Genomic DNA, 20,122 nt, shown 5'->3' on the forward strand with positions numbered 1-20,122 from the left:
GGGAGACTGTACCAGGTCACTGTATCAGGTACAGTTTGTTAGCACATGCTCCTTCCTTCCTGGGTCATGTCATGAAATGTTTCTAGTGCTCTAAAAAAGCCTTCTGTTTTGATCCCCTAGAAATACATATTTTTTTGGTTAGGTTAAAGTAAACCCTTTCTTTAACAGAATTATGTTGTGGATTTCCTTTCTTCTTCTGTAATTTTATCAATAAAATCTGATTTTAAGATGACCTGTCTTTTGGTATTGGATACTAATTGTTAGATTAGTTGCTCGCAACCAAACACTTCCTGGTCTTCCTCCCCACCACGAAAAGAAACTGATGGCTTTGTCACATTGGGTGTCGAGAAGTTTATAATTTCCTTCCCCAAAATTAGTACAGGAAGCCTTCCAAGAGCTTGAGGGGGGGCAAATAGAAATACAAATAAATGGAAAAATCTGAGGTGTGATTACAAAGACAATATTTATCTTCAACATCCATTTAAGCTATTTGAATTTAAATTTATTATGTATTATGCAATCATATTAGAGAAGCAAAGGAAAGTATCTGCAGTATGCGGTCTCAGTAGCATCACTTATTAACGTGCAGAAGTGAGTTTCCCTATATTTTCCATGTTTTGCACAGTTCAAACCTAGATCTATGTAGCCTCTAAAATTTTAGACCTTGAGAGCCTTTTTATGTTGGTAACTTTTTGAGTTACTTTCTGAACTGAAAGGATCCTAAACCAATTAATTTTTTTTCTTTAATCTGGAACCATGTAGTTTTATACAGCAGCTTGACACAGGAAATGAAGGTTTAGCTGACTAGTGTGGTGATATTGAGTAAGGCTAAGTGCAGGCTTTTAAATGCTATGCTATGTATGGAGTACTGAGAGGTCAGAATTGGGGAGATGATAAAATTGTTTATTAGCCTAAGTAGGATTTAAGCATGTTCTAAATCTGAAATTGTTAAAACAGCATATGAAACGCAACTCAGAAGAAATCTTTCAGGTTAGTCATATCTGCAGTAGATCCAGGAGGCTACCTGGCTCTGAAGGAGACAAGTATTCGTGCAATACTAGGCCATGGTATAATTTTAAAGGAAAAAAGTCAGCAAAAGTAGTTGAAAAACATGGCCCCACCCAGGCTTCATATTCACTTTTTTGCCATAGTGCAGCAGTTCCTTACTCTTTTGGCTACCTCTGTCATTCTTTTGCATCAACTTTGCATCTTTCTCAGGCCTGCACTTCACACATCAACCTCAGCTTTCAATTTCTGATTTCATTTTTGCAACTATTTACAACTTCTTTTCTGCCTAGTATTCTAGTATAACAGGTAAGGGGTTTTTTGTGGGTTTCTTTTGTGTGTGAATTACAAGTGATTTCAGGTACTCCTGCCAATTTCTTGGCTTTTACAATCACCTATTTAGATTAAATGATTTTTTTTCCTGTTGCTATATGAAAGATCCATACCAACAGTAAAGTATAATCCTGTGATTGTAAAAGTTACTGTCCTTAAAGTGTTATCAAGTGCACAAAGGCACACTATTTTTCTCAAAAATGCTAACTGAAATATAGGCACGCAGGGTTCTTTGTGTGAATCTGATATCTTTTATTAGATGAACTTAAATAGTTGGAAAAAATTTTAAGCAAGTTTTCAGGTTTAAAAACCCTTTGTCAGGCTGAGGAAGTCTCTCCTGTTGGTGTGTGCTCATCCAGGAAGAGCACACACCAACTGCAGACTTCCTCAGCCCGACAAAGGGTTTTTAAACCCGAAAGCTTGCTTAAAATCTTTTTCCAACTATTTAAGTTGGTCTAATAAAAGATATTAGATTCACCCAAAGAACCTTGTCAGCCTATGTCCTCAGACCAACACGACTACAACCTACACCCCTGTAGCTGAAATATATTAAGCTGTTATTAGTAACAGTAAGATTTTTTTTTTTTGTGATTACTAATGGAGAGAGAACCTTGGGTATTATTAGCTGTAGGAGTTGCAGGCAGATTGCCGGATAGTTTGGCATTTAGGTTTCATGTTTTCTTCCTCTGCAGAACATGTGTCATTTGTCTCTACCTGTTCTTTTGCTTTTCTACCAAAATCTTTGGAGTTCTGTCCCAGTACTAGTCTGTCAGAAGTCTGTCTGACTTTGTTTCAGGTTCTTGTTCCATGTAGGGCTCATAAATTGGTTGCATTTATTCCTTTATTATTGCTTTAACTGTATGCTTACCAACATTACTTTGTCTGCTTGGATTCTTCTTCTTCAGCTGTTGACATAGCAACCCTTATGGTTCCTGCTTCAGAGACGCTTGGAATTTCTGCTAAAACTGAAAAGGCAATGTTTGTAAAAGATATATTATACAGAATTAAACATTTGTTTTCCATTAAAAGTGTTTTACAGGAACAAATTCAACACTTTTCAAATGTTCCTGATTGACAGGCCTGGAGCCTGGCATATCTTGTTCCCTAGTAAGATGGAAGGACATAAATAACAGAGTGAAGTCTTACTGTACCCCCGTGTGTATGTGAAATTAGATTAGTATCCTTGGCTTATTCTACCCTGGTCCTCTCTACTGCAGTTGCCAGCAAAGTGTGCTTGTTTGAAACTGCTTTGTCATCTGCATCTTTGTCAGATGGAAGCTACTTTAAAATACATCAAGAACTGAAGCAGCTGAGTTGGGAATTGCAGCTAAGCATGGTATAATTAGAGGGTGTAAATAAAATAACCTACAGTTAATATTACATTGTTTTGCCCACAAACATAATTATATATAATCATTGTCCAATTTTACCAGCTGACTTATTTTTATCCTGTGGGTTCTTGGGCACTAAAAAGCAAAACAGATGAATGCAAGAAAGATTTTGTAGATGATCATTATTCTTTTTTTGTTGTTGTTTTCTTGTTACCAGAAAACCAGAATTGACGGACTCTGCCTCTCTGCTAGAGACTTTCAAGTTTCTTGAAAATGCAGCAGCAGAATTCAGTGATGAAGAAGAGGAAGAAGACATTGAAGGAAGAGAGAAAACAATCATTGATACCTCGACGGTAGGTCAAAAAATCCAATTGAAAAACTTGTGGTGGACTGATAAGAGCTTATTGTGATCCCTTACAGATGAACATTTGCATGATGTACATCCCCCAATGTGTATGTATCTGCAAATCATTAAATGCGCTCACATCTGACTGTCAAGTTGATAATATGAGAACAGGGGCATAACAAATGAATTCCATTTATTTATGCCTAATGGTAAGCTTGCTTCCTCAATGTGAAAATTGTCCCTAACACACAAATTCAGCTCCATCATTTGTTTGTTGTATGTATGGCTCTTAGAGTGAAAGGACAAAATACCTTATAAAACAGGAGAATGAACAAGAAAACAAAACAAATTAAAGCAGAAGTTTGAGCATCAGCATAAAACAGAACCCATCAAACCAATATCCCAGCCTACCTTTGGTTGCTAAATGCAACCAGAATCTTACAGTGCATCTGAAAGATGTCCAGGTTCAAGCTCTGGTGGACCTCAAGAAAGAGGGATTTCTAGAGTTAAGGAGCAACTGGTGAAAATAATTTCCCGCATCTTTTCATCAAGCAGAATTACCGCATTGATGGCACTTGCAAGAAATTGCTCTTGGCTCTCTTCAGAGATCACAATGGGACATAAGGGAGAAGCTGGTACTCTTAGATATGTAGGGTCCAGACTGATTAGGGCCTTATGAGTCAAAACCAGTACCTTGAATTTTACTTGAAAAACTTTTGGTGTCCAGTGCAGACTCTGGAGCATATGAAGTTGTGCTCCTGGCAACCCAACCCTGTCAAAAGGGAGATCACTGTATTCTGCACCAGCTGCATCTTCCAGATAGTCTTCAAGGACAGTCCCATGTAGAGCGTGTTGCATGGATGTTTGTTGCCAGATCTGAATCTAGAAAAAAAAGGATCACAGTCTTTTCACCCCATGAAGCTGATGGAAGACATTCTTAGCACTAATGCCACCTAAACTTCCATCCAGGTGCAGCAGAGGGTACAGGGGCACCCCAAGACTGTAAATTTGAGTGACAAGGGGAAGCTGAATCCCCTCTCTGAAAGGTGCTCAATCTCCTGCCAAGTTGTGCAGTTTTGACTGAAACTGAAACCATCCACATCCAATGCCCAAGTGTATCTAGACGCTGGGAAAAGACTGAGACTGTGGGGCCTGGGTCAGATGAGGAAGAAAAGCAGAGCTGGGTGTCATCAGCATAGTGATGGCACTTCCCTCCAACTCTCTGCATAGTCTTGCCCAGCAGCTTTATATATGCATTAAACAGACAGGGTGACACAGTGGAGCCCTGGGGGACTCCAAAGTGACTCCATTACTAACTTCCAGGACCTTCCTGCTAAGATAAAACATAATCACTTTAGAGTTGTCCTGTGAATACCCACCAGATCATGTAAAGATTTTATTAACACCTCCTAGTCAACTTGAAGCAGGTGAGTAGTACTTACTTATTTAAAGTCAGCTGTGTAAGCATGCTCAGAAAGATCTGAGAAGGCGCACTACTCAGTATAGATTCCTGAAGTATTGGTTGCAAAAACAATTGTAAACCATGGCAAAAATCAAAATGAGTGACTGTGAGGGGAGAGAGACTCAGGTTCTTTGCCTCCTCAGCCGGAGTGGTATTTGAACCGACATCTTCTACTTTCCATGAGCTTCATAGATTTCATAGACATTAGGGCTGGAAGGGACCTTGGAAGATCATCGAGTCCAGCCCCCTGCCCAGGGGCAGGAAGTCAGCTGGGGTCACAGGATCCCAGCAGTATTAACGTCCAATTGACTCTTAAAGGAATCCAGAGTAGGTGCTTGCACCCTCCGGCGGCAATCTGTTCCAGGCCTTGGGGGCTCGGACTGTAAAAAAAAAAAAAAAAAAAGTTCTTCCTTACGTCCAGCCTGAAATGGTCTTGGAGAAGTTTGTAACCTTTTGACCCTGTCTTCCCATGGGGCGCTCTGGTGAACAGGCGTTCCCCCCAGTCCTGATGCACACCCCTTATATACTTATAGGCAGCCCCCAGGTCCCCCCTGCGCCTGCGTTTTTGCAGGCTGAAGAGTCCCATAGCTCTCAGCCTCTCATCATAAGGCCTGTTTTCCTGACCTCTGATCGTGCGCATGGCTCTCCTCTGGACTCTCAAGCTTCTCCACATCCATTTTAAATTGTGGAACCCAGAATTGGATACAGTACTCCAGCTGTGGCCTCACCAAGACAAAGTACAGTGGGAGGATGACATCCTGGAATTTGCTAGAGAAGCATCTATGGATGTAAGCCAGAGTTCTGCTTGATTTGCTGGCTGCAACATCATATTGGTGGCTCATATTCATCTTGTGGTCAGTCATGACCCCCCAAGTCCCCTTTCAGCCATGGTGCTAGCAAGCATAGCACTGCCGAGCCTATAAGCATGCTGCAGGTTTTTCTTCTCAATGTGGAATACCTTGCATTTTTCGATGTTGAAGGCCATCAGGTTTTTGTCCGCCTATTTTCCGAGCCTGTCAAGGTCGGCCAGGAGTTAACTAAACTAGAGTCAAAAGCTCCCTCAGCCCCTGCTCCCTCTGAACACTGGCTCAGTGGGTAGTCCAGAGGGATGTACATGTGGAGAGGAAGGCAGTGGGAGACTGGCTCAGTGAGATGGATACTGCGCTACAAGGGGGAGGCTTCTGTCTTCTGGCCCCAGCTCATTTTCCCCAGTGGTGTTTCTGCATTTTACATTTAATAATCATTGTATAAAATGGATAGACAGCTGGTGCATGTGGGGGAGGTGGTATTAAAACAACCACACTGTTTAATGCAATCTTCAGCCTTGTTTTAAAGTTAAACATTTTAATTTTTCTGATTTTAGTTTAGGAAAACATTTGATTCTGAGTATTTGTATAAATTGTCTTAAAGCTGTAATATTCATGTGCAGGAAAAAAGATTTTTGCTGCATCCCAAAACTGAGTTGCTGCATTTCATTCTGAGCTGTGGATGCAGCATATTTGAAAAAAAGTATTACAAAAATAACAACACTTTGGGGGGAGGGGAGGGTTGCCTGGTTCATTCTTTTTTTGTTTTGTGAAATAACTAACCTTTCCAATTAACATTGCCACCTTGATGGTGTCACAAGCAATCAGATAAAAATCCAAGGCGCATAGAATTAATGTATTTTTTTGTTTGGGCCAAAAAAAATCATATTTACCTGATTTTAATATAAAATATATTTAAAAATTGTAGTTGAGTCATGATAGAGCCATCATTAATTTTTGGAAACAGATAACTGTATAAATGAGGTTTGCTGTTTGTTTTGTTTTGTTTTCTTCTTAAGAAATGCTTTTACAGAGGATCTTTGTCAAACTTGTTGCCACTAACCCATGGCCTATGAGGTAATGTCTGCGACTTCTGGGTAAAATCAGCTTTAATACAGTTTATTCAATGTGCAAGCCAAGGAAACAAGGTTTAAGTGGAATGTTTAGTCTTCTTCTAGATCTTAGAATTGTTTCTGTCTTAGGAACTGTGAAGAAGTCTTCTAGCCAGATTAGAATAAACAGAAATGTCTCTCCATGAGCTAGAGAGTGCAGGCCTCTATGTTGAATTTATTTGTGATGGCTTTTAATAAGGTCTTAAGTGAAATGGGTAATGTTGAACATCTTTTTTTTCCATTGAAATAGATATGTTAATGTAGTTTTAGTGGCATCTGGGTCACGTGTCAGCCAAACAACTGTAATTTAACCAGTCAATTTTCTTGCTTTAGGAGAAGTTCAGAATGCTTATCTTATAAGTTTAGCAAGTTATCAAGCTAGTATTTGAAGTGATCAAGGAACACCCAACATGTAGAGGTAACAGTAGTTAAATCTCGGCCTTTAGACCCAGCCAAATGATTTTGCCCAGCAAAGATGAATTTGAGCAATAAGAATTCCGTGATCACCTCATGCACTCATCTCTGATATTTTAATTTTAGCTATATTGCCCCCGCAGAGATGAAATTAAATATCAGAAATAGTATTTCCAGAGATGTAATCAGATTTAGACCAGTCACTGAGGGTGTGACCAAACCTACATATTACCTGCTTTAAAAGGGAAGGGGTGGTTTCATTACAGCTGTATCACTAGGATCATGCAGACACAGTCATTTCATCTTAACATCCTTTGTGATCCTTTGGTATCAATACAGTTGTTACATCTGTCTGTGCCATGATACTAGGTGCTTAGCCTTTTGTAAAGGTTCCACTTTATGAACTTTTCTTGAAGCAAAACTAAGAACTCTGCAGTCTTTTGGGCTTAAATTGTGTGCATGTTTGTGTAAATTAATTGTAATCTGCACTCTTGTAAATTGCTTGTATAACCTTTTCTTTTGAAAGGATGAGTATTAACTACCTTGAAGCAGAAAGATTGTTATAAGGCAGAATTTTCAATTTGACTTAAAATTTGAACACTAAAGTATGTGTGTGGTATCCACTTTGCCCTACCCAAAATATTAACCTATGTGTTGATAGATAGTAAGTAAAAACAGAGAAAAAATATATCTATTAGAGTTCCACGTATGAGTAAGGAACATGGGCATTTTAAAGTTAGATAGATAGATGATAGATTTTAGTTTAATTTCCTTCTTTGTTTCTCTTTAGATTGTGAGGAAAAGAGTGCTGTCTGATAGCAGTGAAGATCGAGATACAGAAGAAGCTTTGAAAGAATTTGATTTCTTGGTTACATCAGATGAAGGAGATGGAGAATCCAGAAGTTCAGGAGATGGAACAGACTGGGGTAAGGAAATTTTAATGGATTGCACAGGGAAAAAAAGAGGATTAAGCATACAAGCTGCTATTTTGCCAGGATTTTGTCCAAAACAATCCTACTCTAATTTCTTGCAAGGCAGACTGAGACTCTTTAAAAAACTTATTTTACTATTACCTTTCTATATCCAGCTTTTATGCAGAGGTTCTTAGAAGCTCACTTTTTGAGTTGTGTTGTCTATTTTAGATATTGTAAATGCAGTTTGAATATTTACGTGTGGAGCTTCGATATATTTTTTTCAATCTATTCAGACTCCATAGATGGAGTATGATAAAACAACATATATAATAAATCAATATATTGTGGACAGGAACATGAGAGGCATTGAAACTTCTCCTTTCTTCATCTTTCATGGAGAAAGCAATGCGAGTCATAATGACTTAGTTTTATTGTATTCAGTGTACAAATAGGTAGCTGAAGCTGTACATCTCGTGGCCCAACCCATTTTTACAGATGCCATTTCGCTGAGGCTTCCAGGGTTACGATTGGACATCATTTTTCAATATCATAATATTGATTCCCTGGGGAGCTAGACACCATAGATGTTTAACAGGATAAAATGCATAACATCACAGTACATTTAAATACAGCTACAGGAATTCCCTTAGGTCTGTATATTTAAAAGTTGCTGCTTTGCCAGAAATAGTTGCCTTGAAAGCCATCCTGGAAGTTGCTTGTTGTTATGATTATAACTTTATCTTTTCTGCTTTTAGATTTTACTGTAACTGCCATTTGTTTCACTGAAATGTAATTAGCTAGCATTTGTCAGTAGGAGACTTATTTTGAGACATTATTTTAATGCCTCAAACACCTTTGCCACCTTTTTTGTCTTCCATTGGGGAACAGCCCAATACGTATTTCTAGAAGTCTACTAAAAAACAAAAGAAAATGAAAAACGTTTGTCATGGGTATCTTGTATAGGATAGTAATACTCAATTTTTGTGCAGCAATAAAACTAAGGCATATTTTATAGCCATAGGTTTTCAATCCTTTTGAAATTTAATTCACAGAAGATTTTTTCAGCTAATTTATATCACAGCCCGTAATTAGTTATAATGGCCTGTCTACATAAACTTTTTCCTGGATCTGCCATTTTTTATCCTTTAGTAGTTCATGTATGTAAATTTGATTTAAATGAAACTTGAAATTTAAATTTAATATCTAAATACTTAGTATATTGGAAGCAGAAGGATATAGATATAAATGTTGTTTAAAAATGGACTTCTAGCTTTGATATACATTTTTATAACCAATTTTAAGTAGTTTTAATAATAATAATAATGTGTTAAACAGCTATGATTGATTGCCATAACTGATCACATTTTAAAAACTCTTAAAAGTAGCCAGTGAGCAGTCTGCAAATTATATAACCTTTACATACTAGTTTAAGATGATTTGTAAGATTTGATTGAATATGACACGCAGTACATGCAAGAGATACTCAAGTGCATAGTACCAGAGGTGTGCTATAGAGAATTCATGTCTAAAATAATTTATTGACAATTTTGCCAACTATGTCCTACATGTTTAAGCATTTTTGCCTGAGGAGAGCAAAGACTTCATCTCTAATCTGGAGAAGAAAAGTACAGTCAGCTAAAACGTCTCTCTCTAACTTCAAAATACTAGTCCATTTCCAGTCCATTTCTACCAAACACAGAAATGCCACCTCACCTTAGCTCATTGCGTTTCATCATTTGTATATGTTAACAATATCTACTTTAAGCATTCAAAACAGATATTTATTCTGTCTACTCTGCATTCTTTCAACTGTCCTTTTTATTGCTTGTATTAAGTAAAAGATAACTATATAACCCTTAATTCTAGCCTGTCCAGTAACATCAAATAGATTGGGCTTAATTTATTCACCTAATTTAAATAGTAAAACTGCTGTATCCTTTTTTCTTTTGTTTTCTCATGTTCTTTTTGTGTATAATGTCCTTATTCCTATTTAAAACCTATCCCTTTATGTTGTCTCCTCAACTCAGTTATTTTTTTTCAAATAGTGATCAAACCTTGGCACTTCCCCCAGTTGTGATTTTGATTAAGTATTTAATTGCATTATTTATTAACAGTTGTGGCATCTTCATTGCCATTCTCTTTGTTATTAATCTCTGCTCCCTGACCAGTTTTGTACCCACCCAACCCTTGCTTATTGCGAGAGAGAGAGAAACTAAGTTAATTTTTGACATTCTTCTAATTAATTTTGTCGCCTTCTCAGACAGATCAGCCTTTTCAGTTTCACTTCTCACTTAGTAACCCTGTTTTGACATTTGCTCTGTCATGTCACCACCCTTATTCTTTGTGTTAAAGCCTTTTTTCAGAATACCTCCGTTTATCTTCTTGTGTTGTTCACTTTTAGCTTTTCTCTGGGTGCATCAACACTTGTGCTGTACTGCAGAGTAATTAGCTCCACAGTAAAGCATCACTGTCTGCACATGCACTGGCATTAGGGTGCAGTAATTAATTAACTCCGCTGTAAGATAGTATTGTCAGGGATAGTACTATCTTATGGCAGAGTAAGTAACTGCACTGACACACGCATGTAGATTGTGATGGGTTGGCTGGGGTTTGAGGGTGCTAAAGTGTGAGGGCTGCCTGCCACCTAGTCACACAGCTCTGCAGGTTTTGCACTTCCATGCCCCAGCTAGCTCCTCTGATACTGCCATCTGCCAGCCAAAGGCTGCTCTGCTCAGGCTCAAATTGCTGTCATCTCAGGTGCACATGTAGACTGCACACGGGAGCATTTGACTGGCTAAAACAGCTCTGGAATTTATTGCACATGTAGACTGTGTCTCTTTCCTATCCACTTACCACCTCATTTCCTTCTGAGTACTACTATCCCTATATTCTCACAAACGTTTTGTATGCCGTAATGCCAAAATAACATCTGTCTTAGCCCCAGCCCTTTTGTGCAAACTACCCTCTCCCTTCTATCTCTGCTAGTTATTACAATTCTGGGGATATTTCTTACCTTCTGCCCCCAGAAAAATATGCAGATTTGCTGACAATGGAGAAGAGACATACTTTACGGAGAGCTGATATGCATTCCTTTCCCCTGAAGCATGTATGGGGAACAGTTTATGTATAAAATGTTTATGTATGTGCACAGATCAAAAGGATATGACAACCTTGTGGACATTCCAGCACAAAAGATCCATTAAGAGAATAAGTTCTTGCTTTGAATTTTTTTAATAAAAAGGTGTAGTTTATTCATGTGCAAAGTAAATTGGTTTTCTTTTTTAGATTTAAGTGTCAGATATTTTGAACCAACGGAAGTTATCTTTTGTGTAAAGAAATTCTCTAAATATGTATTCTCAGTGTGTAGATTATGCGAGATATACCCTTTAAATCAATGATTCCCAAACTCTTGACAGGTTGCGTACCACCAATTTTTAAAATGATACAACCTTAAGTGCCACCAGCAAATGTTTCAGTTCAGCCTTTAAGTACCACCAGCAAATTTTTGTCATATAAAGTTATGATAAATCTGTTAGTGCATACCACTGAAAGGTTGTCTGTGTACCCCTGGTGATACCTGTACCACAGATTGGGAACTGCTGCTTTAAATGACAGACCACTCATAGCCAAGTGATCTGGTATGAACCATTAGCAAAATTTTTTTTTTTTTTTTAAAGGCATGTGATCATTTTGTCTGTTTTTAAAGCAAATTGGGTGTTAGGGATACAGAACAAATTTTAAATATTATGGAAGAAATTGTAATGAAGAAGGTCTGGTCTTCAAATAATAGCTTTTTTACCAACAAGTAAACAGCTGGAATGGTCATAAAATAAACCTAATTTAAAATAAATATGTAAATGGAGGAACTGTACTGCACATGGCTCTCAGCTGTATGTAACAGTCAGCAGTTGTGGTCCATTCTTTCAGTGTGCTGGAAGAAATATGCTTAATATGTTTACATACAACCTTTCATTATGATTTTCAAAGCATGTAACACATATTGGTAAGTAGTACTTTCCCCTGTCTTTCAACTGGGGCATGTGAGAATCTGTGGCTTAGTTCATGTGTCAACACAATTCAAGAGAACTTTGTATAAGAGTCAGCCTTCCTAACTGAGTCTCATGTTCAGATCACTGGACATTCTGGGTCTGTCTGTGTGGCACAATGCAGGGTCATTTTCTAGATACCTCCAACTAACTTTGTTCATGCTGGTGTATCATATTGGAGTCTAAAGGCACAAGGCAACAGTATGCTAAGCCCTATTCTCAAAAGTTTATTTGCTTGCAACTGCAGTGTCATACTAACATCAGTCTCCTACTCAAATTCTGGAGCTAGTGTATACAGAAGTGGCTCGGGTATATATATGCATGTTGCTGCCTTCACTGCAGTTTCCTTTATTTTTCTGGGACTGATAACTCAAAGTTTGCCTGTCGTTTGTTAATTCACATTTTTTTTTTTACTTTAAGACTTTTTTTGAACGCTTGATGAAATGTAATTTTAAGTGGTTGAATAGAGTAACATGAACTTACTTTTTAATATAAATGATAGCATATGACTAGGATTATCAATATGAAATCCCAACACAGCACCCAGACTTCAAGTGTTGGTTTAGTTAAGAAATATAATTGCTACTTATGGATACAGTATTTTTCTCTGGTTAAAAAAAATATATATATAAAAGCAGAATAAATATTCCATGCATGTAACTGGAAATAAATAAATCCCCAAGCAGGTGTTGCTTAAGTTCAAAGTGCCACTTTCTTTGGTAGAGCGATTAGGCACGTGAAATTGAATCTCAAAATTATTGTCATCTTAAAAAATTTTGGACAAAAAAATTGCAGTGCAAATAACAATTTTATAGCATTCACAACCAGTGCTATTTCTGTGCATCTTGAAAGGAAGGCTTAAATAAAATTGACAACAGCTGCTACCTCCTTCAGTGAAAAATACTTAGTGACATTATTGAAAAAGGATATGTTTCATTTGTTTCACTCTGTTTAGAAAAGGAAGACCAGTGCCTCATGCCTGAAGCCTGGAATGTGGACCAGGGAGTAATAACCAAACTCAAGGAACAATACAAAAAGGAGCGCAAGGGGAAAAAAGGGGTGAAGAGTAAGTGGAAAACATTGCACCTTAAAATCATAAATCCCACATCTTTCACACCCCTAATTCTATCTTTCTTTCAATGTTTTCCTGAAACTACTTACTCTTTTACTTTGCTGCTCCTGACTGCTTTCCTGTTGTTCATCAATTTTCAGGGGTTGAAATTAATGATAGTCAATCCAGTTGCCTGAGAAAGTAGAAAGATGTTGCCTGGGATATAACTTTTCCAGTCTAGTGTTGACTAAATTCAAAAGGATTTGTGCTGGACTTGGGTTGTGCACATCTAACATTTAAATGTTTATTTGGATACTTTACTGTCACTGTACATCTTAATTAGGAAAACAGAGAAGCTTTTATTTAGTTTGGTTGGGTGACCAGTTTCGGAGTCTGGTAAATAATTTTTTCAAAACCCAATGCAATGTTTCTAGTATCATGTTAGCTGGTTTTGGGGGTGGGGGAAGACAGGTGTGGTGGGAAGGAAAGGAGGAAGTTAATTTCTACCCCTGTTTTACTTAGTAATCACAACATGAAAGTCATGCTGCTGTATCTTGTTATGCAGGGCTCGAAATGGAAAATAAATCTTATTGACAGCCTATTTGTCACAGGACGTATTGACCAATTATCATTTTATCTGTAGACTTAATGATTAAGTGTCATATTTGATTCAGATCAAATAGCTGATGAGCATCTGAAATACAGTTTCTAGCCCTGTGTGTCATACTTCTGTCACCTCTCTTGAAATGCAAATCCATTTTGTAAATCCTGTTTTCTAAAACAACATAAGCATCAAAGCTTTTCAGAATCAAGTTAAATGTTTAAAATTGTAAATTGCCACTATTTCCAACCTACAGCTGTGCTGAGAATTTTGGGGGAATAATTGGGGGGAAACTGAAGTATAAAAAAAGTTGTACCTTATTCAATGAGCAATTTGAAGACTGTTTCATTACTCCTCCCTTTGTGGGAAGATGCTTATTAGTGTGAAGGAACTGTCAATTCTAATACATGTTTGCAGAGTCATGCAAACAGCAGCTCCTCTCCATCACATTATTCTAGTTGCCTCACTTTGTTGTTTTGCAATTAATAAATGCTAATTGTGATTAGTAACTACCCAGTCATTGCTAGTTCTGAGATTGTAGTACAGGATAAACTAACCAAATCAGTACTTACCAGTATAAGAATCTATTTAAAATATAAATGACTTTTGAGAGAACTGCATGTCCTTCAGTTTGGACTATTTAAGTACTTTTGACTTATCTAAAGAAAATGCAAGCCTGGTAAGAAGCTAAGCATCACAAAGTTTGGTCAACAAACTATTTTTTTACATTTAAAATAGAGCTATAATATACCACATGAGTTCACAGAAAATTAGTTCAGTGACTTTATCTGTGAAATTAAAATTCATGTATATGATACCTAGTATAAATATAGGATAAATATTTAACTTTCTAAAAAAAAATTTTAAGAAATCAAAATGAGTACCTTTCTCTCAAGCAGTTGAGTGCATTTGTTCTAATTTATCAAATTGTATTAACTGATCATTAATTTAGGCACAGATGCATCAACCTTTTTTTGCATGTTTAATGAGCAAAGTGCCTGATGAAAGATGGCATTTTGGTACCTTATGCTACTTCAAAAGGATTATAAGTACAGCTCAATGTCATGTTTTTTTGATGGAGGGCTGAACTTGGGTGACGCAGTACAAAAATTAAGCATCTTTCCATGGAGAAACCATTGTTGAAAGGGCATGAACTTAAAAATTGGGAAGAGTTGCAACCTGTTATCACCTGTTCATGATTTTAGTGAAAAAGTGGTGAGCAAAAGAATCTTGGGGAAGTGGTGGGGCACAGGGTAAAACCCTAAAGGACTAAATATCTTACTGTTGAGATGTGAAATTTGTTTATGTAATTTTCCTCTCAACATAGATGAGTATCTAGAGACTGAACTGTTATTCAGTAAAATGTTGTGCATTTACTATAAATCAAATGCTGTAGTAAAACAGTCTTGCAAAATCTTTCTTACTGTTTGCCTGTAGCAAGTAATGCTCTGAGACCAACAAGTAAAATACCATCTAGTATTTTTATCATTGTTATGGTAAGGGTGGGCAAAGTGGATTTGCAGCTGGTTTAGAAAACTTACGATTTTGCAAGGCTGCAGTAAAATTTTCTATGAAGTAATATAATAAAATCATACATATATTAGAATACACTTCTATGTTAACCTGCTTAAAAATAGCTGTATTATTTACTGGTCTAGGGAAAAAAAACATATTGGACTATGGGTAAGAGATTTTCCCATTCTTAATTAAACTTACAACAGGAAAAACTACCGAAGATATGTTTCAGCCTCAATCCTATATAAAACAGTCAAAACAGGGATGTGGGAAAATGATGGAGCAAAGCACAGGTAAGTGTAAAGGGCATGGGTCTTCACCACATGTAGCTTCAGGAAGTAAGCCAATGAATCCAGTTTGATTTGTGTTTAATATAAGTACCATAATCATTTAGACTATGTAAGACCACAGTTGTACACTACTGCACAAAGTAATTTTAAAATATTCACCAATGTATTAAGAATGATGCACAAATCATGTTACGCAAACTTTAATAGTCACAGTATTTGCAGTTATTTTAGGAATGCAATAAAGCATTTTTTTAAAAATCATTTTGTTGCTATGAGTTTATTTGGAGGTGGTATTTAACTTGATGCACGTAATAATGTAAATTCATAAATGTGGGGGAAAATTATGCATACAAATACCTCAGTTGCTTCATCATTTTCTTTTCAAGAAGTTCATTTCATGCTGGAAGGTTAGCTACTACTGGAAATAGCTGCTCATTAGTGACTTGTGTGGTAATATCATAATCAAAGATAGGATCCATTGTTGCTTGTCTTGATGTAACATATTTGATGTGATAAGTAGCATGGCTGCCAGTTTTGTTTACATAAACTGTTTCACTTTTTTGTTTTTCTTGGTTAGGGCCCAACAGGTCAAAGCTGCAAGACATGCTTGCAAACTTGAGAGATGTTGATGATCTCCCTTCATTACAGCCGTCTGTCGCGCCACCTTCTAGACCCAGTAGCTCAAGACTTATTGAGCATGAGATAAACAGGACAGATGAAGGCAAGTATATAAATCTGTATGTGCATAGCTACAGTTTTCACTTGAATGTTACTTTTCATCTAAGAGTATCAGACTGCTTTACAAATACTAATTTAGCCTTGCATGTCCATGAGTAAATAAATATTATCTGCCCTCATGGGGAGAATTGAGAGATTTAAGGACTTGACCTAAAACCATTTAAAGCTGATGAAAAGGCTCAGCTGACATGTGGGTTTTACAGTATATGAGCCCCAAGTTTGGCACATTAAGGAGAGACACCTGACTCTACCTCTAGTCTGACATCGAGTCGCAGGCCTTAACTACAAAGTCATCCTATCCCCATGCATTATATATATATCCATTACTTTCAAAATATATATTTTAATGCAGTGAAAACCTAGTGAAAGATACTTTGCAGTTAAACAAAAGGCTTATCTCCCATGCAAATACTTGCAGTGACAGAGTCCAGAATTACAGAGAGGACAGGCAGTAATTTTACTTAGCAAGAGTGCCCTTTTTCGTAAGATTTTAGGGGGTGTATCTGAGATTCTCGGTGACATGTGGCTTTCCATCCTGGAATCTGTGATAGTAGGTGTTTGTCTTTGTGGCATTGAACCACTTGCCTTAAAAAACAAACAAACAAACAAAAAAACAACCCCCCCCCAAAAACCCAAAACCTACCCCTAAACGTTGTTGTTGTAACTTAGCAGCCCCTTGAAACATTGGGGGAATTTGTGTTGAACATTTTCTGTCATCAAACTTACTTTGGCTTTTACCACCCTTGAGAGAAGATGGCATTCAATTTTTATGTTTTTTGTAACGGCGAGAATCAGTTTATTTTGTAAAAAGAGAAAACCAAAAAAGCCTAGTTTATTTCTCATTAGACAAACTGAAATACTGTAAGGAAGCAGTTTAATATTCATTTAATAATAACCTAAGGTCCCCAACCCTCCTTTGATACTTGTGATATGATATACAAAATCTATTTGTATCTGTTTTGAATCAACACACAGTACATGAGCCTAGAGTGCGTGCTATCTGATACGCTGATAAGTAGTTCAGGAAAAATGTGCCTGGTTTTCAGTGAAGACGGTAGGCCAGTGGTTCTTAACCCCTTTTAAGCTCGAGGCACTCCTTGTTAGTCAAGGCAGCTCTGAGAAAATGGTTCCTTGATTCTAACACCTAAACTCTAGGCACCTCTTAGCTTTCAACCATTTTTGACTGGAAAAATAATAGATCAATCCTCCTGTTGCAAATAATTCAAAAAGATCAGAGCAGGTCACAGTATTTTTAACACTATGGGATTTCTACTTAATCTCTTGATTTTTATCTCATGAATCATGTGTAGGTGTTTAACACCAACAGTGCTACTCTTGCAGGGCACTGTGGCACCTTTAAAAGGATCTCTCAGCATGCTGGGGTGCTGCAATAACTTGGTTGGGAATCACTGTACTAGGTTATACTTGTCCCCTAGAGAATTGCAGCAACTTTTTCTGGCAACTGGTAATGAAGAACATCAAAACTAAAGGCAGATAGGAGAAGTTATCGCTTCTGAAAATCAACTTGCAGGTGCATGAAGTGATACTGAATAAGCCATAAATGCAAATGGAAGAATAAGATGGTATCAACATTAGTAAAGTAAAGGAGAAAAGTGATGTTTTTGATTTCAAAGACAGAAATTTGGATAGGATTAAGTTGTGTAGAGCCTTGAAGAATAGGACAAACAGCTTTTATGTTGTTAGAAAAGTCCAGAAAGAAACAGTTGCAGATTTATACAGGTGTATGAAGGCACTTAAGGCAGACAGTTTGTCACATTGTAGAAGGACTGGAGAGGAGTTGTGTTGAAGAATTAGATGCTGTAACCATATGATAAATGGGCAAGTCTATGCCACTGGCAAGTGTTACATTTATTGCATGAATCATGTTAACTTGCTGCATGTTGATCCAATTTATCATGGGATTAAAATGGGAAGCAGCCATGAAGATCTTCTGCACTTTCAGTGTGGAACATTGAATATGTTGCATGTCAAGACACTAAGAGGACAATGAAATGGGAGAGGAATCAGCTTGTTGATGGCATTGGATAGTAGGGGACCAGTTTAACCAATCCATCTAGGAATAGTTTATTAGAGAACCATGGAGAAAAGTTCCTATCCATCTGAACTAAAAACATTATAAGGTCAGACAGTCCTAACAGTTCTAGTTTCCTTGAAACTTTTCCACCTGAGAGAGTATTCATGTCATAGCAAAACAGACATCGCAATCGATTGAAATTTGGGAATACAGTACACACATGAGGATGAATTTGACATTAGTGTGTATGCTTATAATAACATGGAACACAGCTTTGGAGCCTGTGGTCTCATAAAATTGTGGTAGAAAGTGAGGAACTATCAAATTCAGAGGATCCCTTAGACAACAGCACAAAAAATCCCACCACAAACCAGTTAAACTCCTCTATTTCTACAAAAATGCTGCAAGTTATTGAGGTGGACTGGTATGTTGAATGTTCATATTTTGTTGGTGCACTTCTTTCACTTCTCTAATTTGGAGAATTCTCAACACATCTCAAGAGGGAGAATGCAAATATACAGGAGCAGACAGTGAAGAGCAATGTCAGAATAGTTTATGCTAGTATAATTTAATAAGCAGTATAACTGTTATCTGTGGCTGTGTCTACATGAGCTGCTGACTGTGCAGTCATTATTAGGCAGTAGCACTGAGGAACAGCTTTTTTGTGATGCTGACTGCACAGTAGCTTGTGACTGCTGCGCAGTTGTTGTGTCATGCTTTCTGCAACTCAGGGCTATTGTACAGTAGTCACGGGCTACTGTGCAGTCTCTCTCTTGTGTAAATGTTCCCTGTAAGTCTGAATTGTTAAGTACAACTGTCAAGACTGTCTACATCCCATGACTATGATGTCCAAACATCTCAGTTTGCACTTTTTTTACCCAATTTTCTTTCATTGAGTCAGATGCTTTCTATGGAAGATGGATTCAAATACTTAGCTTTCTCTGCCATAGTCTCTGAGGGTATGTCTAATGCAGTGACTTGTAGCTCATGTGAACACAACTGAGCTATCTCTAATTCTGTTCCTAGTGTAGCCCACATGGAGCTTAGTGCTCCCATAGCTAACTGCACAAGCATTCACCCAGATTCTTACGGATTTTGCAGCCTATGCTGAGCATTGTACAGCTACAGCTACACTGCTCTTAATATAAGAGCTCGCTAAATTGGAGCTAGCCTGGGTATGTCAACACAAACTAGTGACAGCAGTGTGGACATGTGCTTGGATAGCTGTGGAAGCAGCATAAGGAGGGGAAAGTCAAGATTTTTTGTCAGTACTTGAAATTCTCCAAAACTACTGCCTCATGAACATGTTCATGTTCCTTTCTTTCTGCTCACTCATTTTTGTGAGGGGTGTAGAGAAGAAGAAGAAAGAGCTGTGTTCTTCTATATTACTTTAGGCCAGGGGTCCTCAACCTCTGGTCTCCAAACCAAATGCTGCCCACGCAGCTTTGGAATTTTCATGGGTCATGAAATTTGGCAGTGGTGGAGCAGTGATAGTACTTTCACCCCTCCCCACCATCCCTGCATGCCTAGATTGGGGCTGAGCCACACCTCTTTCCCTTGTTGGGGCTGGCCTGCACCCCCTTTTCACCATGGGGCTGGAAAACACCCCTTCCCCCAGAGCAGCTGGTTCAGGGCCAGCTCATACCCCCTTGTCCACCCACAGAGCTGGGCCATGCCCCCTTCCTCTTACAGGGTCAGACCATAACCCCACTCTTGCAGGGTTGGATCGGAGCCTCCTCCCCCTTCCTGGGGCCAGGTTGGGGTGGGGCCAAGCTCCCTACTCCCACATGGCTGAAACAGGGTCAGGCTGCCCCCTTCTGCATGGCCAGATAGGGCGGTACCATGCCTGCCCTGGGTGCTGCAGAGGGACCAGGCACTGCCCATCCAACCCACCAGTCCAAAAAGTTGAGTACCGCTGCTTGAGGCTAGAGGTATTTACAAGTGGCACAGGCAACCTCTGTATGTGGCATATAGCAGATCAGGGAGGGGGCAGGCAACAAAGTGGCAGATTGGGCAAGGAGCAGAAAACAAAGCAGCAAATCAGGCAAGGGAGTACAGGGCAGGGAGCAAAAAGCAGAGCAGTACATGGGACAGAGAACGGGGAATGGAATGTCCCTTAAGAG

General features: G+C 38.1%; 1 protein-coding gene across 3 annotated transcripts in view; it reads left to right on the forward strand.

Annotated features, from left to right (window-relative positions):
• STRN (striatin) overlaps positions 1-20,122 on the forward strand; it is an 89,309-nt gene that overhangs the window by 30,930 nt on the left and 38,257 nt on the right. For 2 of the 3 annotated variants that reach the window (XM_019527185.1, XM_019527186.1), the window contains exons 5-9: positions 2,887-3,022; positions 7,600-7,735; positions 12,725-12,835; positions 15,143-15,229; positions 15,804-15,947. In XM_019527185.1, the coding sequence (XP_019382730.1) occupies positions 2,887-3,022; positions 7,600-7,735; positions 12,725-12,835; positions 15,143-15,229; positions 15,804-15,947 (614 nt within the window). The remainder of the gene's footprint in view (positions 1-2,886; positions 3,023-7,599; positions 7,736-12,724; positions 12,836-15,142; positions 15,230-15,803; positions 15,948-20,122) is intronic. The other variant, XM_019527187.1, reaches the window with a different exon arrangement.

Source organism: Gavialis gangeticus, unplaced genomic scaffold, assembly GCF_001723915.1.
Source record: "Gavialis gangeticus isolate Ggan-Ray unplaced genomic scaffold, GavGan_comp1, whole genome shotgun sequence".
NCBI classification, from domain to species: domain Eukaryota; kingdom Metazoa; phylum Chordata; order Crocodylia; family Gavialidae; genus Gavialis; species Gavialis gangeticus.